Source organism: Cherax quadricarinatus, chromosome 28 (genome assembly GCF_038502225.1).
Source record: "Cherax quadricarinatus isolate ZL_2023a chromosome 28, ASM3850222v1, whole genome shotgun sequence".
In the NCBI taxonomy this organism is placed as follows: domain Eukaryota; kingdom Metazoa; phylum Arthropoda; class Malacostraca; order Decapoda; family Parastacidae; genus Cherax; species Cherax quadricarinatus.
In genome coordinates, this window is record NC_091319.1 from 19,770,786 (window position 1) to 19,796,057 (window position 25,272).

Sequence of the window (25,272 nt, forward strand, 5' to 3'; positions counted from 1 at the left end):
GCTATTTATTAGACAGGATAACGAATTTTATGCAAATTTTGTGATTTTTTTTTATTAAATTAAATCTTGATAAGAAAATCTGGAACACAGCAAATGTTACTGTGTAAGTTTTTCTATTGTAGATTTTGATATGCAGAAATTAAATTTAAAAAAGAAAATGCAGTAATTTCTTTTTACTCTGAGAGCTTCTAATTTCCATTACTATAATAAAATATGTGAAATGATACTGTAATATGCACAATTTATTCTCCAAGTTTTTTCTGTATGCTGTGGTGAAATTTTTAATATGTAAATATTGTAAATAAATGCATAATATATACATAATACAGTTTTTTGTCAACTATTTCTCCTACCTAATCATAAAATAGTTAGGTTCTTTATTTAAAAAAAATATATTGTGAATTTAAAAGCATTTGAAATTGGAATAAAATTGGGGCTGATAATTATCAGTTATAAAATAATGATTTCTAAGGTATAACTTCTGCAGTTCTGAATTTAATGCACCTTTTCTGTCCTGTCCACCTTTCTTCTCTCTCTCTCTCTCTCTCTCTGCTCAAGTACAAAATCCACTTCTCTTCCCTTTTGTAATGTCCAACCAAGTGATCCAAAGTTGAGCTAGGCAAGTTTCCTTGATGCTAATACACTTGATAGACCCTAATCTCTCATTTCTTATCCCCACAAGGAAAAGTCACACTATTGTAAAAATTATTCTAGTGTGCTAATAGCTTAACATCTTTTGATAGACTTAAGATTTGATCAGAGGGCATTTTGATTTAATTCTCAACCTCCTTCAGTGTCCTGATATGCTTCTCTCTCTAAGTCCTACTTTTCATCTTTAATTAATGCAGATTATTATAGTTTAATGAATGACCCATACACATTGCATTTGAAGGTAATTAAAGTTTATATCGCACTGTTCTGTAATGGCTATTTATAAGCTGAGAAATTAACCAAACATTTTTACCACAAGTCATAACAGCTGGAAGAAAATGCAGAGCCAGTGGAAAAGCAAACATAATGATCAACTGTATCAACCATTTCAGTACAGGTGGCCCTCCCAATTAGTGAGGGTTAGAGGATCAAGAACCTCACCAATGTTGAAAATTCGCAAATGTTTGGTGCACAAATACATATACGTATATTGTAGGGAAATACTATAATAATAGCATTTACTTAGCCTAACAATACTGCTTCCTTAACCTTTTGAACCATGAGCAATCATAAAACACATGACAACATCATAAAATACATACATGTATTGTATATACATGAGCTGTGCTGTCATTCTCACCGCTTGCCCTAGTTTTTCAAGGGTCAGGGCTTTAGGTTGATTGGCCTCAGCAACACTCTCCTCTTCTTCATCCTCATTCTCTGCCTGCACAATCTCCAACAACTCTTCATCATTTAAGCCCAGTGCATGTTCTTCAACCAGTTCTCTCACCTCACCCTCCTGCATGTCCTTGAACCCTTCACCACCAATTAGCCTTGCTAACTCCAGTCTTCCTCACGGCTCTGTTAACCTTGTCCTGGGGACCAAATCCAATAAAAACACACACACACACACACACACACACACACACACACACACACACACACACACACACACACACACACACAGAGAGAGAGAGGGGCCACAAAGCCCTCCAACAACCCTTCACTGTCTGAGTGCAAATCCTTGACACTTATGCACTATTGAGAGGCAGTCAGTGATGGTGATTCGCGAATGTTCAAAGCTCGCAAAAGTGGAACTCATGAATGTGGGGGGCCACCTGTACATACTTTGTATCAGTAATAGTCTATTAGGAGTTCCATTACAGAATAATGTGCTAAATTGTACCATACATAGGTCACTTAGCTAACATTAATGCTAAGTATTAACTACAACATATGTATTGCAATATATACTAATACTTCATATTAAATAACTAATGTATGCATAACATTTTATTAAATATATACAAAAATGTTCATAAGACATGTTTGGAAAACTAGTACACTTCAGTCATATCATTGACAAATAGTATAATTACACAGTCAATTTTACTTATTAAGATATAATTGCATTATACATCCAGCACCCCTCAAAGGAGGTTCCTTGATGCCAGTGAGGGACTCTTGATCCAGGGTATTGTACTTGCCCTCATGGATCGAATGAGATTGGCTTCCATTTTCCCCAGGCATTGTAAAACTTGTATGGGCTTAGGACTTCCTCCTAAATATAATAATAATTCACTTGAAAGGCAAATTTTTGACATTACTTGCACCTTATACTGAACTGAGTCAAGTCTTTTTGCTATCTACTAGAAACCTGTACAAATATTTAAGTTTTAGTAATGTCACTGCAGCCATCTTATTCACCTACATTGTAACTTTTACACAACATATCCTTGAGATAATTTTAAGCAAGAAAGTTCTTGAGGTATAATTCTCCACCATGTTACTAATGGTAATTTCATACTCTTATTGGGTTTGTTATTTATTACTACAGTACTAGCAACAGTCCATATCAAAGAATAAATTTAGCGAAGCATATGAAAGGTTGTATACACTCAGTTTCCCTTCCATACACATTGTGCATACATATCACCTCAATAATACCATGTCAGGCACAGCACCTCTTAGGATCATACCTTGGTCTCATGAGTTATTTCAATTATTAATTCTTACATCATTCTATAGTTGTCCCCAATGGTTAAATCTTTCATTAATGACACACATGGATTTATGATTCACCATAGGTTTAAAATAATTTTGTTGCTATGTACTGTGTCATGTTTTAAACTGTTGAGTCTTGAAATACTTTATTATAGGCATATTGTGCACTTATCACAGTACAAGTACAATAAACTGAAGAATATATATGGAAATGCTAATGACTTGTACACAGTACTTGTTCTGATTTTGGTTGTTTATGCTATAAAAGCTAAGAGTTCGGTTTGATTTAGAATCACTATTAGTTAATACTTTTTATGTTCGTGCAATAGCTGCTGCATCCCTTGGCCTTCCTGAAAAAGAAGTGAAGAAAAGTAGCATTTAGTAGTTTCAAATGGTTATGAATACACCTTACTATCTCTGTAAAAGTGACTCCAGCCTCAAGAATGGATTGACTTTTAAATATTTAAGCCTTACCCTTACTGAGGGTCACTTAGATAAATTAAACTGAAATTTCATGCTAAGTATGGAGTAAAACTATTAGTGTATCTGATAACCTGGACAGTTTACACTAGTAAATAAGCTACAATATACTGACCATTTAAATGTAAATAATTTATAAAAATTGCAGATCCCCAACTACATTTCAATAAGACCAGAAAAATATCACATCCTTCTTTCTACTTTATTTTACAGACTTCTTCATATGTATAGTATGTATTAATGTTCTTGGAATGTAGCACTCTTGGCTTTGCTAAGAAGTCCTCAATTCTGTGTCTTATCATACATGTAGTCCCCACTTTATAGTGCTTCGCTTTATGGTGTTTCGCTAATGCAGCATTTTTCAATTATACCCATTCTTCATTTATTCAGACTTCCTTCAATAAATATATTTACTCACTATAAGCTAAGGATGAAAATATTTTAAGGTAAGTAATGTATATACTGTATAGTACACATTTATTAGGCCTAGCTCTATTGCTCACTTAATATATGATAGTATAAACATGTTATCTAGCTTTTATATGCACTTGAGAGTGAAAAAAAGGCTGTTTCACTTTATAGTGATTTCCACTTTACAGCAGCAGCCCAGAACCTAACCTGCTGTATAAGCAGGGCTCTCTTGTCCTTGGCTCCTGTAAACATCATAGCCTGTCAGTGCTCTGTAATTAATGAACCAAGTGGCAGTGTTCAAGAGATACTTGTATGGTACATCTTCATGATGCAGCTTAAAATTCTCTCACAGATTAGCTGTAGAATGTGAAGAGGATTTCTAGCATTCCTTTGCAGCTTCCTTTTTTTGCTGAGTACCAAAATAACTCCATGTTTTATTATTTCTATCAAACTCAAAGGCAAGTTAGATGAAAACTGGTACCCTGGAAATTATATTCCTACAAGCAAAAAATCTAGAGATCCAGGAAAAATTGTAGTACAGTACTAAATTTTTTTGCTTCCATACAGTACTAGACGAGATGGCAGCCACCTGGGTGAGAACATGATTTATGAAGGATCTGATAAACTGCAACACATGAATTTAAAAATTTTTAGTTGCTTTTGTCTGGTTTCTCTTGCTTATATTAGAGTATAATTACTTATTCTTCCTCTGCTCTCCTCTTTAAGTGGGGCTCCTTGCAGTGGTAAAGAGGTTATTGGTCTGAGGAATTGGACCTCTTGGTTTTCTTCCTCCAACTGAACCTAATTACCCCCCAATCCTCCCTTCCCTACCCCACCCTCCCCAACCCCACCCTCCCCATACCCCCTTTTTTTCCCCTTTCCTCCCCTCTCCCCACCCTCCCCTTGTTTCCCATCCCATTTGTAGCCTCTGGGGTCCTCCCCTCTGGCATCACAGTTTCTAGGTAGGGGGTGGCATGTCGGGGTTCGTCCCACTCTGTTAGGTCCCTCGGGGGTGGTGTGGTTTGCCATGGAATCTGAATTATCTGAAGGTGCCCTGCTCCCTTCCTGGATTTCCGGGAAGTGGGCGGGATGCCCTTTGGGTAACGGGTGTATCTCCAGAAGCTGCCTTTCGGTTCTGGGAGGTGGTGGCCGAAGGGGGTATGCTTTGTGGTGGGTTACTGACCACCCTTTCTTTTGTCCACTGAGGTAGCTCGGTAGATGTGAGGCTGCTATCCTGGAGCGCTGGTTTACTGGCATGAAGGGTAAGGTATGGCACGGGTTCCACACCGCATCTTCACAACCAGTGGGCTCGAGGCCCTCTCGAATGAGGGGGAAGAGCTTTCGGCCCCTCCATGCCTCCTAGCAACTGTCCCTTCACTGTCCCTCTTTTTTTTCTTTCCTTCTTTCTTTTTTTCTTAAAATAATAAGAAAGGAGATATCACAGTAGAACCACCTTTATTATGGAGTCTTCGCCCAGTGAAACCCTTCCTCCTCCCAGACCATTTCTGATCCCACACCCTATTCTGACCCAGCTTCATTATCAGTCCATTCTCTCGACTCCTCTCCTACCCCTGTACCTTCTGGTGGTGACGCTTCGTCACCTACTCCAGGTGCTGTGGCATCACCCATTTCTATTCATGCCGCTACTTCTAGCATACCTTTCACACTGCGTCCGGCTTCCCTGAATACGGTACAACTTTTTTCAGATCACCCACCTCCCTCAGGTCTGACCACCCACAGTACTACATCCAAGACAACCTACTGACGACAGTTCATCGATAATTGCTCAGAAATGACCTATGCGGCACTGACTACCTTTGTGTACCGGGCTAACAAGTACACACTGGACAAAATTCTTTTCTTTACAGACAACATCTCAAACCGATTCTCTTTCTGATCATGGAATTGTTAAAACTCTTTTACGGCACATTGGTCAAAATATATCCTTCCACACTCTTCGAAGCGGTGCGCATGTCATAACAGTACAAAATTTAGAGCAAGCTCATGCTCTCTCCCACATCACTTCCATAAATAACATACCAGTCACCGTTCGTAAGCATGCTACTTTTAATTCTTGCAGTGGTACTGTGGTCTTACTGCTTACCATTGTACAGAGTGATTTTTTGTCTTGTGGCAAGGATACATATTTCAGAACAATTAGCCCTTCAGAACCACCCTATTCTTAAGGTAGATAAGCGCTGTATAGTCCTTGTGGCTTAGCGCTTCTTTTTGATTATAATAATAATAATTAAGGTAGATACATCCTACCTGCTCATGGGTGGAGGTGTTTTCCTAGTAACATGGCTTGTTTAGCCTTAGACTGCCGTGAACTTCCGTCCTCTGTCTATATTGCAGGCCATCGCTTAGAGGTCTGTCAAGTAGTTCCCACTCCCCAACAGTGTTGCAATTGTTGTCATTTTGGGCACCATGCTAAACACTGCAGATCTGTGGCAGAATTCCCGGTCTGTGGTGCAGCGGATCATTCCAATACCCTCTTGTCTCAATTGTAAGGAACCGCATCCTTCCTTTTCACACTTTTTGCCAGGTCTGTCATAATGAATGAGAGATCTGTTATCTTAAGAAGCGTGAGGGCCTTACACTATGGCTGTCTCTCAGCTCCGCCTTCAAGGAAAGCTTCCCCAAGTCCCGTATGCTCGGGTAGCCCAAAGATCTCCAACCTCGACAGTCCTCCCTCCTCCCAATCCCTCTACATCCGTGTCTTCTGGGGTCACCCCGGTTTCTAATCCTTTTGTGGTTTTATCCTCTGACACTCCTACCTCTGCACCACTTCCTACTTCTACTTCATCTCGCTCGCTTGCTTCTCTATCTACAAGACCTCGCAGACCTACACTTCCTTCGCTTACATCACCTGTACAGAATCTGTCTTCTACCTCAGAAACTAGTTCTCACCCCCTTTCCAGCTCTCAGACGAAAGTGGAAGTTCACCCCCCCACCCTCGTGCAGTCCCCTCTTCCCCCCAGTCTTCCTCCATAGTTACCCTCCAACCTCCTTCCTCTCCTGTTACACTGCTGGACTCTTCTACCTCAACCAACACATCTATCCAGGTTCATACTCTCCCCCCCAGACCTCTTTGGTTGCCTCCATAATTACTCTGGCCTTTACTTGCAGTGCCTCTCCTGGCATCGTCGGCTTAACAACTGAGACGTTAGATACTGTCTCCTGCTATATTGTGGAAACGACACCCCCAATGGACACCAACGCGCCTCCTTCTACCCCATCTATTTTACAACCCTCGCAACAATCTATTCCTCCGCAATATTCTAATTCTTCCTTGCTTACCCGCTTACCCTTGCCCCCACATGCTGACTTTACTGATCCTAAAAGCCCATAGGTTTCATTGTTTCTTATTGTTGTCATTTTTTATTTCTGTACATAATGTCTTTTTTACAATGGAATATTCGTGGCCTTAGGGGCAATCGAGGAGAACTCCAAGTATTGCTCTCCCAGTTGTCCCCAGTATGTGTTGGGTTGCAAGAGCTCAAAATTCATTCTGCTGTCATTTGCCCCGTTTCCGACTACGTGCTGTTACATTCTTCCGATCCTTTACCTGATGAATCATTTGATGAAAGCGCGCTTCTTGTGCATGTTGATATACCATATCAACAAGCTTTTGTTTGTTCCCCGCTGCATTATACTGCAGCTCATATTTATTTACACAAATGGTTCACAATTTGCTCTCTCTATCTTTCTCCCTCCCATGCATTCTGTATCTCTGATATCGCATTTTTAATTTCTTTTCTACCGCCACCCATCTTGATGTTGGGTGATTTTAACACTCACCATGATTTGTGGGGAGGGTCCCACTGCTACTCTCGTGGTGATCAGTTGGAGACTCTTCTCGCTTCTCATCCTCTTTGTTTTAAATACAGGTGCTCCTACCCATTTTGACTCTTGCACTCAGACACTCTTGCATTGATCTTTCTATCTGTCCCTCGCCCATTGCACTTGATTTCAAGTGGTCTGTTCTTCCAGATTTACATGACAGTGATCACTTTCTTATCCTTCTACTACATATACCCAACTGTTTCATAACCCTCGTTGGCAATTTGCTGGAGCAGATTGGGACTTGTACTTACCACCTGTAGCAAGGACCCCCTTTTGTCCTCTATTAATGAACCGGCACACTAATTTTCGACCTTAGTCCTATCTGTGGCGATGCGTTCTATCCCCCAAACCTCGAGTAGGCATTCTCAGACATGCGCCCATGCAGTGTGTTTAAAACGTGCTGCATGGGGCCATTATCGATATAATCATACGGCAAAGCATCTGTTGGATTTCAAGGAGGCAAGGGCAGTTGCTCACCACATCATCCACGACGCTAAACTCTCATGTTGGTGAAACTACGTGTATGCCATTACTTCATCTTCCCCTATGTGCGCGATTTGAAAAAAGGTGCGGAAATTGTGTGGTAAGTACACTCCAGACCCATCTCCCATTTTGCTGGTTGCTGGAGTTGATATCGCAGATGCTCTAGAAGTTGCCACAGAAATCGGGAACCATCTCCTGAGGGCTTCACTGCTGTCCCTCATTTCTTGCATCTAAACCTACCAAAGAGCAGTTGCCCTTAGATTTCTCCTCCGATAGATTGGAGCCATATAACGTACCTTTTACTCTTCTAGAATTGGAGTCCATGCTTTCCATTTGCCAGCCAACGGCTGGCAAATGGAAGTATACATGTAGCATACATCAGTATGCTATAACATCTCCATTCTACAGCCCTTTCCGTTCTTTTACGTCTTTTCAATCTAATTTGAGAGCGAGGGGTTCTCCCTCAACACTGGAAATCGGCTATTGTACTACCACTTCACAAACCTGGTGCCTCGAGGCTTGACACCTCTCACTATCGTCCCATTGCCCTGACCAGGGTGGTCTGCAAGGTGATAGAACGATTGGTAAATAGACGTCTGATGTGGTTCTTAGAGATATACAATAGCCCTTCCCCTCGCCAATATGGCTTTTGCAAAGGCCGCTCTACTTTAGACCCCCTTGCTCCACTTAGATACGTATATTCGAAATGCCTTTGCTGACAACCACTCTGTCCTAGCAGTCTTTTTTTGATCTAGAGAAGGCATATGACACCACTTGGAGGCATAACATTCTAGCCCAAGCCCATTCCTTCATCGCTATTTTCTTGTCCGATAGACATTTTTGGGTCCGTATTGGTGCCTTGCTTTCCTCGGACTTGTAGGGAATCCTACAAGGTTGTGTCTTTAGCACTACTCTTTTTCTCTTAGCTATAAATGACCTACCTTCTGTTCTTCCTTCGCATATTTGGTCGTCACTTTATGTTGATGACTTCGCTATAGCTTACTCGGGCGCTGACTGTCGACTGGTAACAGCCTCCCTTCAGGTTGATAGACCGAGTCTCCCATTGGACCACTTCTCATTCCTTTAAATTTTCTAGTTCGAAAACCCAATTCATTACCTTCACTAGATGTCTGCTTATTCCGGATACTCCCTTGTACTTACACAGTTCACGTATTCTGACATGTGATACGGTCAAGTTTCTGGGCCTGCTTTTAGATCGCCGGCTGACATGGAGACCTTACATTTCTTCTTTAAAGACAACTTGCCATGGTCAGCTAAATCTCCTTAAGGTTCTTGCACATCGTTCATGGGAAGCAGATCGTCACACTCTCCTCCGTTTGCATTCCACCCTAGTCTTGTCCAGGCTATATTATGGTGACCAAATCTATTCTGCAGCCTCTACTGCAACTCTAAGTTAGATCCCAATCGCCTTGGTGCCTTTCGTTCACCCCCTGTTGAAAGCCTCTATGCAGAAGCGAATATTCCATCCTTGTCCGATCGCCGTGATGCTCATTGCCTTCACTATTAGGTTCAATCTCATGACCTCCACAATCCTTCCATATACAGGATAGTCACTGATGTTAGCAGACATTCTTTATTTGTTCGTCACCCATTTACTCCGTCCCTTATCTCTCCACCTACATTCGTTCTTGTCTTCTCTTCAGTTACCACCTTTCTATGTTCATGTAGCATCTCACTTTTCCCTGCCCCCTTGGGAAGTTCCAGCTGTTTGTGTCTGTTCTTTGCCACTGCCATGCATGAAAGCCCTACTACCTACGGTGGCTTCTAACTCCCTTTTTCTTGACCACTTCTGCTCTCATTCTCATGCCATTGCAGTGTACACCGATGGTTCTAAGTCTTCTGACGGCGTCGGATTCGCAGCAGTGTTTCTGGACAGTGTCGTGTGAGGGTATTTATTATCCTCGGCTAGCATTTATATGGCAGAATTGTATGCCATTCTTGTAGCACTTATCTATATTGCATCTATGCCTCTGTCACCATCTGTGGTTGTTTCAGACTCCCTTAGTGCTTTACAGGCTATAAGAAAATTTGATACGCCTCACCCTTTAGTTCTTCGCTATGTTTCAAAATACACAATGGACTAAGTTTTTTACTCTACGACTGGCTTCCTCTACTGCCTATCTTTCCGACCATAGTAGTGGCAAGGTGCTCCTACACCATGTTGGTAGAGATATCATCACTGTCCAGAATGCTAACCAAGCTCATGCTCTTTCTCTCCTTACCACTATCGATACTATTCCTGTAACTATTGAAAAACATCATTCCCTCAATTCTTGTAGTAGTACTGTCATTCTGCCCCATACCATTGTCCAGCAGAATTTCCAGACATGTGGCAATGACATTCTGGAACAGCTTGAACTCCAAGACCTCCCAATCCTCAAAGTAGCCACTTATGTCCTCCTTGCTCCGCAGGCAGAGACGATACCCTTGCAATGTAGCTCGTTTAACTTTTGACTGCCATGAGTTTCTGTCCTCTGTATATATTTGCGGGACACTGTTTAAAAGTTCAAAAGGTGATTCCTACTCTGCAACAATGTAGAAAATGCTGGTGTTTTGGTTATCCAGCAAAATATTGCAGGTCCATGGCCGAATGCCTAGTCTGTGGTGCCGACGACCATACCAATACGTCTTGTAGTCTACCTCCCTCTTGCCTTAATTGTCATGAGGCTCATCCATTTTACTCTCGCCGTTGCTAAATTTACTTAAATGAGCGTGAAATCCATTGTCTCAAAGAGGCAGGTCTCCCATATGCTATGGCAGTCTCATCTATGCCTCCAAGGGAGACTTCCCCGTATTTCTTATTCTCGATTTACTAAACGTCCCCCCTCCTCTGGGAGTCCCAACTCCTGCAGCCTCCTCTGTGGTCACCCCTTCCACAGTCACTCCTGTGTCTAATTCTTTTGCTGTCCTGGACTCAGAGGTCCTTACCTCGGCACCGCATTCTGTTCTCACCTCTTCCTCTTCTCACTCACAAGTTTGTGTCTACAAGACCTCGTATAACACCTACTCCCTATCGCCCCTCTCTTCCGAAGTCCACAACACCCCCATTGTTAAAATCTCTAAACACCTCCTTCCCTTCTGCAACCTGCACATTTTTCCTTCCCAGTCTCTGTACCTGGTTCTTCACCTCTAACTGGCTCTGTTACGAGTGTGGAGGTTCATCCTCCTCCTCCCAAGTTTCTTCCTCTTCTGCCGCCTCCCAGGTCACTTCCTCTCTTGTCCCCTCCCAAGCTTCTCTAGTTCCCTCTACCCTTTCGTCCTCCGCTACTTTGGGGAATTGTCTATCGACACCTGCCTTGTACAGCTGGTAACTACTACTACACACAAAATATATATATACACATCAGGGCAAGTGTCTATCGACAAGTGCTTCTGACAATTAGTAACTAACACACAAAGTATATAGTGCATACCGGATGTTAGTACGGTCATTAGTACAGTCATCTTATGTATTTATGAAACTAAGAAAAGGTCAGCAATCCTGCCAGTGTAAAATATTTAACTGGTTTCTTTTACACATTCATATGCCAGGGCGGTGGTAGCAGTTACCTACTTGGATGGTTGTTGTCTACCTGCCTCCCCTCCAGAGGTTCATGATGCCGTTGATGAGCTTTTGATTCAAGAAACTGAACCTGCCCTCCTTTTGTATCGAACTTGAATGCCTCCCATTCCCCCAGGTGCTATATGACCTCCGTGGGTTTAGCTCTCTCCCATGAATGCAATAAGGTCTACCCCCCTTGATGCTGGTGAGGGGCTCTTGATCTAGGGCATTGGATCTGTGCTTCAGTTCCCTGAATGCCCTCCATAACCCCCCTTACAGGCGCTGTATAATCCCTACGGGTTTAGTGCTCCCCATAATAATAATAACAATAATAATAATGTCTACCAACCTACTACCTGTTTATTATAAAAAATATTATTCAACTTCAAATTATCTTGATTCATTTATCATTATTTCAGAGCTTAGTCCCCCAGATACACTTTACTTACTGGCACACGCTCCACTGTACACTTTGAAGTCATCCATTGTGTAACCACCATTGTAAGAACTACCCTCTATGACTATCTGAAACCGAGTCCCAGACACGAGGGCAACTTGAGCAAACTGCCAATCAATGGTCCGTTGTAGCTTGTAGCTCCATATCTGGTAATAAAGAAACAGTACTATCGGTTAATCCACTAAACACATTGATAATTTTACAGCATAAATTCATTGTGGGTAATTGACAACTATTTGGTCCATGCGAAACTGATTAAACCGAGACTTCTTTTGTATTACAGTTAAATTGTTAAAAAGTAAACAAATTTATATTTATTTTTAATAGTCTTTGACTCCATGTCTTGTTGGTCGCTGTTGTTGGCATATGTGCGGCTGAGAACCTAGGACATCCCAAATAAGAATACAAGAAGGAACTCTTCAGTAAGCATATTGACCCATGCTAGGCAGGTCCAATTCGCACCCATCCATACTCACTTTTGTACCCAGCCAACCTATATTTAAAGCTATCCAAAATTTTCTTCCTAATGACGCTACCTGGGAGTTTCACTCATCTTCAACCTTACTGCCAAACTAGTACTTACCTATATCTTTTCTAAATCTAAATCTGATGGATTTGAATACATTGATGCAAGTCTTATTTTGGTTACTTTCAGTACGTTATTTATAGCCACTTTATTTATTCGTTTTCCATTTGTACGCTTCACTTATGTCCTCCTTAATTCTACTTCTTTTTTTGAGAATGCAAATTCAGTGCCTTCAACCTTATCTTAGTAGGGAAGGTTTCTGATAAATGGGATCATTTTCGTCATCTTTGTCTATATTTTCCAGGCCGTTTATGTCCATTCCGTAATATGGAGACCAAAACTGAACGGTATCTCTATAAAGCCAAGGATTCTATTAGTATTATTACGCACTTTAAATTTCTGCTAACGAGAACTAAATCTTTCTTGCATTCAGTATGACTAAAATCTAAATTATTTAGCTTGTAAGTACCGTAGTTATTTTTTTCCTAGGCTTAGTCTTACATTTGTCCGCGCTAAATTTAATCTACTACGTCTCTGACCACAATATAAACCTTCCAGGTCATCCTGTAGCTTCCTGGTGTCCTTATCAGAAATTATTTGGTGGCCAATTTTAGTATTATCGGCAAGCTTATATCAATATTTATCCCCTTATCTATTTCGTTTATGTACATTGTGAACAAGTGTCCTAATACCTACCCCTGTGGTACATCACTTGTATAGGGGTCCCCATTCAAATTTCTCCCTTCTCATGCACTCTTTATTGCCTGTCAGCCATGACTCGCTACCCAGGAATACTTCCGTTACTGACGAGGAAGGCTTAGAGTGAGGTTAATGGCGTCATATTCATTTCGTAATACACTCCACTACTATCAGTAACTGGTGTTTCTACTTATATTTCTGAATGTTTCTTAGCTTCTTTTATTATTTAGTTTTTCAACAAAAAGAAAATTACCAAAATATCATCTGTGAGGTCATTTATGAGCTGGTTGTTGTCCTCCTGAGCGGGTCGCTGGAAGAGTTTGAGTGTAGTGTTGTTGTCCGCACCAAAGCCTGCAAACCAGAAGGTGAAGCAGAAGGGAGAGCGATCAGCTGCTGGCTCCATCACAGGTGACACAAGTTGCAGACGTTGAGACCGTGAGTTGAGATTGAAGACATCAAAGTAGATATATCCAACTGTACGAAAGGAAAACAATATGGTAAATATATAAAATCTTGCTTCACTTTTAAACCATAATACCTGTTAGGGTGATATATTTACTGATGACGTACACTCGGTATCCAATGGTATATTACAAACCATTCTGGAAAGATATCCTGACTTTGCTCATTGTAAATAAAGCATTACCCCTGTGTGTGTGTGTGTGTGTACTCGCCTAGTTGTGGTTGCAAGGGTCGATTCACAGCTGACCGCGCGTCTTCAATGGTCGTTACTAGGTCACTCTTCCTGCTCCATGAGTTTTATCATACCTTATGGATTCTGCCTCCACTACATCAATTCCCAGACTATTCCACTTCCTGACAACTCTGTGACTGAAGAAATACTTCCTAACATCCCTGTGATTCATCTGAGTCTTCAACTTCCAATTGTGACCCCTTGTTACTGTGTCCCATCTCTGGAACATCCTGTCTCTGTCCACCTTGTTCATGCCTCTCAGTATTTTATGTCATTATCATATCCCCACTATCTCTCCTGTCCTCCAGTATCGTCAGGTCGATTTCCCTTAACCTCTCCTCGTAGGACATGCCCCTTAGTTCCGGGACTAGTCTTGTTTCAAACCTTTGCACTTTCTCTAATTTCCTTACAAGCTTGGCTAGGTGTGGGTTTCAAACTGGTGCTGCATACTCCAATATAGGCCTGACATACACGGTGTACAGGGTTCTGAACGATTCCTTATTGAGATGCCGGAATTCTATTCTTAGGTTTGCTAGACGCCCATATGCTGCAGCAGTTATTTGGTAGATGTGTGCCTCAGGAGATGTGCCCAGTGTTATACACACCCCAAGATCCTTTTCCTTGAGTGTGGTTTGTAGTCTCTGGCCCCCCTAGACTGTACTCCGTCTGAGGTCTTCTTTGCCCTTCCCCAGTCTTCATGACTTTTCACTTGGAGGGGGTTTGAACTCCAGGAGCTAGTTTCCAGACCAGGCCTGCAGCCTGTCCAGACCCCTTTGTAGTTCCGCCTGTTCCTTGTCCAATTGAATTCTTCTCATCAACTTCACATCATCTGCAAACAGGGACATTTCTGAGTCTGTTCCTTCTATCATGTTCACAAACACCAGAAACAGCACCGGTCCTAGGACTGACCCCTGTGGGACCCCGCTCCTCACAGGCGCCCATTTTGACACCTCGTCACGTACCATGACTCGCTGATGAGTTCCCGACAGATATTTCCTGATCCATTGAGTGCCCTCCCTGTTATACCTGCCTGGTCTTCCAGCTTATGCACTAATCTCTTGTGTGGAACTGTGTCAGAAGCCTCCTTACAGTCCAAGAAAATGCAATCTACCCCCCCCTCTCTTGCCTTACTGCTGTCACCCTGTCATAGAACTCCAGTAGGTTTGTGACATAGGCTTTCCAGTCCCTGAAACTGTGTTGGTTGTCACTGACAAGTTCATTCCTTTCTAAGTGCTCCACCACTCTCCTCCTGATAATCTTCTCCATGATTTTGCATACTCTACATGTTAATGACACTGGTCTGTTGTTTAGTGCTTCGTGTCTGTCTCCTTTATTAACAACTGGGACTACATTTGTTGTCTTCCACACCTGAGGTAGTATTCCTGTTTCGATAGATGTGTTGAAGATTTTTCTTAGTGGTACACATAGTGCCTCTGCTCCCTCTTGTTGCAAACCTTTGCACTTTCTCTAATTTCCTTATATGTTTGGCTAGGTGTGGGTTCCAAACTGGTGCTGCATACTCCAATATAGGTCTGACATACACGGTGTACAGGGTTCTGAACGATTCCTTATTGAGATGTCGGAATGCTGTTCTTAGGTTTGCTAGACGCCCATATGCTGCAGCAGTTATTTGGTTGATGTGCACCTCATGAGATGTGCCCTGTGTTATACAGACCTCAAGATCCTTTTTCTTGAGTGAGGTTTGCAGTCTCTGGCCCCCTTTGACTGTACTCCGTCTGCGGTCTTCTTTGCCCTTCCAAAAATCTTCATGACTTTACACTTGGTGGGGCTGAACTCCAGGAGCCAATTGCTGAACCAGGCCTGCAGCCTGTCCAGATCCCTTTGTAGTTCTGCCTGGTCCTCGTCTGATTGAATTCTCCTCAATTTCACGTCATCTGCAAACAGAGACACTTCTGAGTCTATTCCTTCCGTCATGTCGTTCACAATTACCAGAAACAGCACCGGTTTTCGGACTGACCCCTGTGGAACCCCGCTCGTCACAGGCGCCCAGTTTGACACCTCGTCACTTACCATGACTTTCTGTTGTCTTCCTGACGTATTCCCTGATCCATTGCAGTGCCTTCCCTGTTGTCCCTGCCTGGTGTGTGTGTGTGTGTGTGTACTCACCTAGTTGTGGTTGCAGGGGTCGAGTCCTAGCTCCTGGCCCCGCCTTTTCACTGGTCGCTACTAGGTCACTCTCCCTAAACCGTGAGCTTTATCATACCTCTGCTTAAAGCTATGTATGGATTCTGCCTCCACTACAACGCTTCCCAAACTATTCCACTTCCTGACTACTCTGTGGCTGAAGAAATACTTCCTAACATCCCTGTGATTCATCTGTGTCTTCAACTTCCAACTGTGTCACCTTGTTGCTGTGTCCCATCTCTGGAGCATTCTGTCTTTGTCCACCTTGTCAATTCCTCTCAGTATTTTGTATGTCGTTATCATGTGTGTGTGTGTGTGTGTGACAATTAACGCCTGCATAAATAATTATAACTCATTACAATTGCGACCGGATACAAACATGTAAATAGTTCATTACCGCTGAAACTTGTTCAGCTATCAGAACTTTGGGGTCCAGTCCCTGGACCCATTATGTACCTCTGTAATCTTTTGACTACCGCCCACACCATGGGTATTGGGTTCATAATAAGAATATTATACCAACTAAACTCTGTTAAGCAGCTTAACATTTATCACCATATGTACATGAAAATCACTACATAATTCATAATTTGTATAATAAATAATAAATATATATAAAATATAGGGAGGTACCACCTCTAGAACTGTCATGGGGACCCTCATCCTCAGAGAAAAGAATAAACTTGCTTCAGGGAAAACTCAAGGTTTTCCCTGAAGCTGTTTGAGAATTTTCTCCTACCACCCCCTATATTTCAAGTATGTTTTATTTAAAGACAAAAATAGATTGTCATATATATATATATATATATATATATATATATATATATATATATATATATATAATAAAAAATTAAAAATATACAAATATAATGCTTTAGCCATGTGAAACAACATGAAAAATATGCAGAGAAAGACCTATACAAAACTACATCGAAAGGTACCCTGAAAGGAATGTACCATAATAACGGTAAAATGCTCTTGATCCAAAGAATTGGAATTAGCTTCCCTTTCCTTGGATCAGATTTGATGCCCCCCCTTTCACCTGGAGCTGTATGATCACTATGAGTTTAGAGCGCCCTTCGATAAGTGTATAAATCATTTTCCCAATGGGTTTTGCGCTTCCCCGAACTATAATAATACACCAGACCTGGAGAACCATATGTATGGTCTCTCATGTTGATAGGACGACGAATGGGCGAGGCATTGCTCCAGTTAAAGTCTGGGTCTGATGTAAGGTTCCTCCATCCACAGGAGCCTCGCGTAAAAGTGCAGTCGCCAGCTCGAACCACAGCTGCGTCTGGGATTGCTATAATGGTATACAGAAATTACAATGAATGAATGCTTATTTACAAGATCATTATTTGAAAAGACATATTATTAGATAATAACTACTGATTACAAGAAAACGTGTCGCTAAGTCAAGTTTTATCCGATTAAAAAATGTTTTGCCTGTTGTCAACAAGCCACGGGAGTATATATTTGGAACTTGAAATTACAGTACTGAATATATTATTTTAACAAGGAATTTCTGTATATATTACTGTATATATTATTTTAACACAGGAAATGCCTACCAAGGTAGGGTAACTTAAAGCAAATACATTTACCATCACTCATTCCCCAAAAATGCAACACCCCCTCTCCTCTCCTTCCAGTCTAGTCAGTGCAAGCACTATATTTCTCACCTTCAGAACTTAAGTTTACCTAAATGTTACGGTATCATATTCACACTCCAACTGCATGTTAAACTGAAGACCACCCGTTTCCATTCAGTCTGATTTTATATGCCCCCTGGATATTCTTGCTTCGACTGAAATTTCTCTACACCTTACGAGCTTCCTTTCAGTATTACTGACGGTGTAGAATACCAACGAGTTAATGAATATGGCGCATATGCAACACTTGGGTATCTTTAATGCCTGTGCAGCAGCCATTTTTCATTCGGATACAGGTGACTAACACTGGAGACGGTAAAATAGTAATTTTAAGCTAGTCTGTTCCTCGGCTTTGATAGAAGACCGCCAATACCTCAGCCTAAAGCAGAGACATTTGGTGAGACTTTATATGCTTGAGCATAAGTGAAGTGTAGCAGCTGGGGGTGACGTTACAGGTGAGCATGGAACATTAATGTAAAATGGCCATATTAAACAGTTGTTTTAAAGAGATCTAAGTGTTGCAGACATATCTTATTCATCAGGTTTTTGGTACTGCATGCCATCAGTAATATGATACTTGTCTGATACAGTAACACCATGATCTCTTGCCACAGGGTAAATCTGCAAACCTTCCTTTACACTTAACCCTTACATTATACAAAGAAACTATAAATTTACCTCCTTTCCCACATACATGGTAACAAATGGACCAACCATTCGAAAACTACATCCCCACCTGGATTCAGTATCTCCATTCTTAGTCAGATCCATCTTGGTTGTTTTTAAACCCTTTCAAGCTGTCTACTACCTCACTAACTTTATTCCCTTCTCACAAGTCTTTCCTCTTAACAGATCTATTCCACTCTACTCCACGCATGAAATCACTGCCTCCTTTTCATTATTATTATTGTTATGGGAGCGCTAAACCCATACGGATTATACAGCGCCTGTGGGGGGGATGGAAGGCATTCAGGCTCAATTCAAGGAATTGGAACATAGATCCAATTCCCTAGATCAAGAGCCCCTCACCAGCGTAAAGGAATCTCCCATGAGGGGTACCTCCTTTTCAAAATATTATCTCCAATACTTTTATTGCCTTATCTTACATCTCACCTCTTAAGTAAGTAAGTAAGTAAGTTTATTCAGGTATACACAAATACAGTTACATAGAATTATCATACATAGCAGCATATGTGTAGAGAACCTAGGATAACCCAAAAAAGTCAGAGTGACTTATTTCCATTGGGGTCCTTTTACCTTATTATTATAATATAAAGGTTATAATATTTTCTTATTATTCTACTTATTATTCTTATTATAACTACCAAATCATCTTACTCCCTAGAGCCAGGCTTTATCACCTTGAGGAATTTCTCTCCAAAACAGTTGCCTGTTTTATAAATAATCATCGCTTCTCTTTTTCCTAGTTGATTTTTCCGTCACTCGCTTAACTTCTCTCCAGGTGTTGTGCCGTTTTATATAATTTGTACAATTTGTACTCTATAAAAATCTTTCACACGTTAATTACCTCATTACCATACTTTTTAACCTCATCATTTTAACAGTCATTCCTCTCTCCTCCTACATCTGTTCTTTTATAACCACAGATGTTTGCTGCGCACTTCAGCACAACATTCATAAATCTTCACTATACATCACTGACCTCCTCATCACCAGTTTCTCTCGCACTAACCCACCTTGCTTGGAAAATCCTAGAAGAGTTGGTCCCAAATCTGCAAAAATAAATCACTTCCCACGAAAGCAAGAGGATTAGCATACGGTATAATATACCCCCAGTGAAAAGCAGGGGTGCGACAAGTACACTAAAAAAATACAGTAAGTGTAAGAGGCTCAAGACTATTCAACAGCCTCCCTTCCATACATAAGGGGAATTGAGGAAATGGTATGGTGATACCGACAAGATGTGGAAAAAGACACTTATGTACAGTTCAGGACATTTATTAAAGGAAACGTTTCGCCACGAGTGGCTTCTTCAGTCCTAATACAGAGAAAACTAAGAAAACATTTATATATATAGTGGCAGGAGTCAGGTGAGGTGACGCGTGGGTAGAGGTGGTGGTGGTAGTAGTAGTAGTAGTAGTAGTAGTAATGGAACTAAGGAGGTGAGGCAAGAGAGGGACCTGCTGGCATCAAGTAACACCAGTTCCCAGGATGGGTAATATCCTCTTGCTTAGTAATTTTGAAATACTGTAACTACCGGACTTTTGCTTTATAGTGTTACTGACAGAAATTAGTGCAGCTTCAATGCATTTTCTCCGTCTTACGTCGTCTTCTTTAATAACTAGTTTAGCTTCATTGAATTTCATGAGGTGTCCAACATCGTCTCTATGTTGAACACATGCGTTTTTGCGGTCATCGTTTCTGCAAGCATTTTTGTGTTCTGCTATTCTAATGTCCAGAGTTCTGGCTGTTTCCCCTACATATACTTTGTCACACCCCCCACATGGTATAGTGTAGATTCCTGCACTTGTGCCAGAATCATGCTTGGGTTTTTGTATCAGGTTCCTAATAGTAGTTGAAGAGCTGGTAGATATTTTAGCCAGTTTTCTGTCAAACATGTTTGAAACATTAGTGGCAACGTTGCTGACCGGTAAAACGATGTAACTTGGAGGCTTTTCTTCAATTTGATAGGTGTTGGTCTTACTGAGGATACGTGCCGCACGTTTTCTACAGTCACGTATGAAGTGTAGGGGAAAGTGCAGTGAACTAAAAGAGTTGGTGATGTATGTACATTCTTCTTCGAGGAACTGTGGACTGGAAATTCTGTAGAGCCTACAGAATTTCCAGTCCACAGCTCCTCGAAGAAGAATGTACATACATCACCAACTCTTTTAGTTCACTGCACTTTCCCCTACCATCCTTCCTTAAGAACTTTTTAACTGACAGACATTTCCATGTTCGGGTTAATAATGTGCTCTCCCCAGACTTTATCCAAGCTGAAGGTGTCCCCCAGGGATGTGTTCTGAGCACAACACTTTTTCCCCTTGCTATAAATGATTTGGCCTCTAGTCTTCCATCCAATATTTGGTCATCACTCTATAATTGATGACTTTGCTATTGCATGTGCAGGCGCTGACTGTCACCTCATTACAGTTTCTCTCCAACATGCGGTCGACCGTGTTTCCAATTGGGCCACCACACATGGGTTTAAATTTCCCAGTACCAAAACTCACCAAATTACTTTCACTAGACGCTCTGTCATCTCCGATCATCCTTTGTTCATTGCCTCTGTAGCTTGCTCAGCTATCAAAACTTTGAGGCCCAGTCCCTGGACCCATTATGTACCTCTGTAATCTTTTGACTACCGCCCACAGGATGGGTATGGGGTGCATAATAAACATATTAAACTAACTAACTACTTTGTACCTCTATGGCTCCTGTATCCCTGAACGTGATACAGTCAGGTTTCTAGGCCTCCTCTTTGACCGTAGGTTATCCTGGAAACCTCACATACCTCTCTGAAGGCAACTTGTCACAGCCGGCTGAACCTTCTGAACCCTTGCTCATTTTTCATGGGGAGCTGATCGTCGAACTCTCCTTCACCTACATTCCGCCCTCATTTTATCGAAACTTGATTATGGTGACCAGATCTATTCAGCGGCCTCTCCTGCTACTTTCTCTAGCCTTAGCCCCATTCATCACCAAGGATTACGTTTATGCCTTGGTGCTTTTCGCTCTTTCCCTGTTGAGAGCCTGTTTGCAGAAGCAAACGTTCCATCCTTATCCGATTACCGTGATGCCCATTGCCTTCGCTACTATGTACGCTCTCATGATCTCCACAATCCTTCCATTTATAGAATGGTCACCGATATTAGTAGACATTATTTGTTCGCCGCCCCTGTTTGCTCCGTCCCTTCTCCCTTCGCCTACATTCGGCTCTTGTCTTCTCTTCAATTACCACCTTTCTATGTTCATGTAGCATCTCACTTTTTCCCTACCCCCCTGGGAAGTTCCAGCTGTTCGAGTCTGTTCTTTCTCACTCCCTTGCTCGAAAGCCCAACTGTCTATGGTAGCTTCCCGCTCTCTTTTTCTTGACCACTTCCACTCTCATTCTCATGCCATTGCAGTGTACACAGATGGCTCTAAGTCTTCTGACGGCGTAGGATTCGCAGCATTGTTTCCGGACAGCATCGTATGAGGGCATTTACTGTCTTCGGCTAGTATCTTTACTGCTGAATTGTATGCCATTCTTGCAGCACTTATCCGTATTGCATCTATGCCTGTGTCATCATTTGTGGTTGTCTCAGACTCCCTTAGTGCTTTACAGACTATACAGAAATTTGATACACCTCATCCCTTAGTCCTCCGTATCCAACTTTGGCTACGCCGCATCTCTTCCAAGCATAAAGATATTGTTTTTTGTTGGATCCCTGGTCATGTTGACATACATGGCAATGAACAGGCAGACACTGCTGCGCAGTCAGCAGTACATGACCTACCATTTTCATATAGAGGTGTTCCATTTACGAACTATTTTGCTGCAATAGGTACCCACCTTCACACCCGTTGGCAACAACGTTGGTCTACTCTGCCGAGTATAGGTTACTGGCCATCTTCTTGTCACCAGTGTCGCGGTTGGGAGACTACGCATTGGCCATACTCGTCTTACTCATGGTTATCTCATGGAGAGGCACCCTACTCCTCTCTGTGAGAATTGTCAGGTTCCATTATCGGTTAGCCACATTCTATTAGACTGCCCACTTTATCAACGAGCGCACAGAATATACTTCCAACGTCGTCTTCGCTCCGCTGCTCTCTCTTTACCTTCCCTTCTCGCTGATGGACCCACCTTTCATCCAGACTCTCTCATTGACTTTTTGACAACAACTGACTTACTTCACAAACTCTGATGATACCTTCAGCCCTTTCTACCTCAATCTCTTGCTGCCCTCTACCCCCGCACTATCCCCTGCCCCGCTGTTTTCTGTAACCTATTGATCATCCCTCCCCCCTTCTACCGCCCAATACTCTCGCTTCCTTCCCTACCCTGCAGCGCTGTATAGCCCTTGTGGCTTAGCGCTCCTTTTTTATTATAATAATAATAATACCAAAAGGCTTGGTCTAAGACCGAGCCGCGGGGGCGTTGATCCTCGGAACACTTTTTGGGTAGAATCTAGGAAGTTCTCACTAACCATTCCCTTTATTTCATTCACCTCTACTTGTGTTTTATCCAGTGACAAATTTCTTTGTTCTTAATTTTCAACTTGACTCTTACTGCAGCTACCACTAAATAATGATTTGAAACGTCAATTATTCTAAAAGCATGTATGTCTAGAAGTCTCCCCTAAACTTTTTTGTTAATCAATATATATTCCTGGAGTATACCTGGAGAGAGTTCCGGGGGTCAACGCCCTTGCGGCCCGGGCTGTGACCAGGCCTCCTGGTGGATCAGAGCCTGATCAACCAGGCTGTTACTGCTGGCTGCACGCAAACCAACGTACGAGCCACAGCCCGGCTGGTCAGGAACCGACTTTAGGTGCTTGTCCAGTGCCAGCTTGAAGACTGCCAGGGGTCTGTTGGTAATCCCCCTTATGTATGCTGGTAGGCAGTTGAACAGTCTCGGGCCCCTGACACTTATTGTATGGTCTCTTAACGTGCTAGTGACATCCCTGCTTTTCATTGGGGGGATGTTGCATCGTCTACCAAGTCTTTTGCTTTTGTAGTGAGTGATTTTCGTGTGCAAGTTCGGTACTAGTCCCTCTAGGATTTTCCAGGTGTATATAATCATGTATCTCTCCCGCCTGCGTTCCAGGGAGTACAGGTTTAGGAACTTCAAGCGCTCCCAGTAATTGAGGTGTTTTATCTCCGTTATGCGCGCCGTGAAGGTTCTCTGTACATTTTCTAGGTCAGCAATTTCACCTGCCTTGAAAGATGCTGTTAGTGTTCAGCAATATTATCGTCTTAAAACATATACTGTTACCAAATCTCTTACTAAACACAATTCAAATAAAGGATTCCATTATCCTTTATCCCGGGTTTCAAAAAAATGTTCTACAATACACTACACATCTCTCGCTTTATTATTAACGTTACCAAAGTAGTTATTGTCTCACTTGGTTCAACATTCCATAAACATTCATTTAATACCTCCCAGAATTAATCACTCTCTACGTTCCTCTTCAGGTGTATAGATACTTATTAACCGCCACTTCTCACGTCCCAAGGTTATTCCTAACTACAGAATCTTGTAATTTAAAAAAAATATATTATTACCACAGTGGTTCATTTAATATTACCACGACTCTTCTTAACTTTGGTTATCTTGGATACACTTGATTTAATCCCATTGACTCCCCATCCACTCTCTGGGTTGGTAATATTATGGGCCATAACACGATGGTAACGTTACACAAATGTATTTATATGGAACCTTTATTAAAAATAAAAATTCCAGAAACTGCATTTGTGTCTTCCATTGTTGCACCTGGTGCTAGGACATTCAATTTCTTTCCAATAACAATAATTTCATTCTTAACATCCATATTTCATCCACTCAACCTGATTTCAAAACTTCTTTGTAATTGCATATATATATAGAATAATACGTTATCAGTTTCTTGTTCCAAGCACCTAGTTGCCTTCTGTGACATATTTTGAAATTTGGTTAGTTTCATTTCATTATGAAAATAAAATTGACACTAATTTTTTTTAGGTCACCAAGACGTATCATAAGATTTAAATGAAAAATGAGTCCTACATTACATTTAATATTAATAAGGACAACATCAGTAAACATCTAACAATTGTGAAAAATATTAGATATGATAATATAATTATAAACTCAAGTTATATAAAACGTGATAGACTTAACTGATGAACAACCTTAATTTAAACAAAATTACATTGATGTGATACCTATGTAGCTTACTGTAATTATCCTAATATTTGAATAAACCCGAGTTAAATTCATAGGAGAAATTAAGATATTTATCTCGCTCATTAACCTGTGAAGCTTTGGAAAATAATTTTAGGATTATCCGTAAGCAAAGGCGTTAAATGTAATCAGAGAGTATTTTAAGAGTGTGAGAATGATGAATGAGATACTCAAGTAAGAGTAATAATGTGGAATTGATACAGTACAGTAAAAATAGATCAGACAAATTTTGTTGTCATATTTCTCATCCAATCATCCAGAGGTCTTATTATTGAAAGGCTCTTGATCCATAGAATTGGAGCTGCTATTTCCTTCACCAGATCAGATCTGATTACCACTCTTTCCCCAGTCACTGCATGCCACTTACAAGTTTAGCGTTTCCCCACTAATGTATTAAAAATGTAACTGTGTGCCGTTGCTACTTTTCCTTCATGCAACTGAGGTTACACGGCACAATATTTTTTAGGAATATTATCGACCGCAATTTGAACTGTACTTTTGGTGTAGATGAAGCCTGAAAACAATCTTTAAATAATTAGTGAAGGCTCTAGCCTTTAGAAAATTAGGGCTTTTTGCAAAACTTTAAAACTTACTGGGACAGTTGCCTTCAAAGATGCTAACATCATCAATAGCAATGGTGCCAGAGCTGTTAGCAGCGCCCCACACGCCTTCAAACACAACCTATAACATTAAAAATATACAAATATAAATACTTTTTCATAAAAGCTTACAATGGTTACAAATTGTTACAAAAAAGTAGCATG

The 25,272-nt window shown here is 41.3% G+C and overlaps 1 protein-coding gene across 1 annotated transcript in view; it reads right to left on the reverse strand.

The window, feature by feature from the left end:
- Positions 1–1,075: 1,075 nt before the first annotated feature.
- Positions 1,076–25,272, reverse strand: part of LOC128693170 (MAM and LDL-receptor class A domain-containing protein 1-like) — a 63,330-nt gene continuing 39,133 nt past the window's right edge. Inside the window, exons 12-16 of the mRNA XM_070089543.1 lie at positions 25,102–25,189; positions 17,106–17,264; positions 13,373–13,593; positions 11,887–12,040; positions 1,076–3,005 (exon numbers count right to left, since the gene is read on the reverse strand). Of these exons, the coding sequence (XP_069945644.1) occupies positions 2,968–3,005; positions 11,887–12,040; positions 13,373–13,593; positions 17,106–17,264; positions 25,102–25,189 (660 nt within the window). The 3' untranslated portion in view covers positions 1,076–2,967. The remainder of the gene's footprint in view (positions 3,006–11,886; positions 12,041–13,372; positions 13,594–17,105; positions 17,265–25,101; positions 25,190–25,272) is intronic.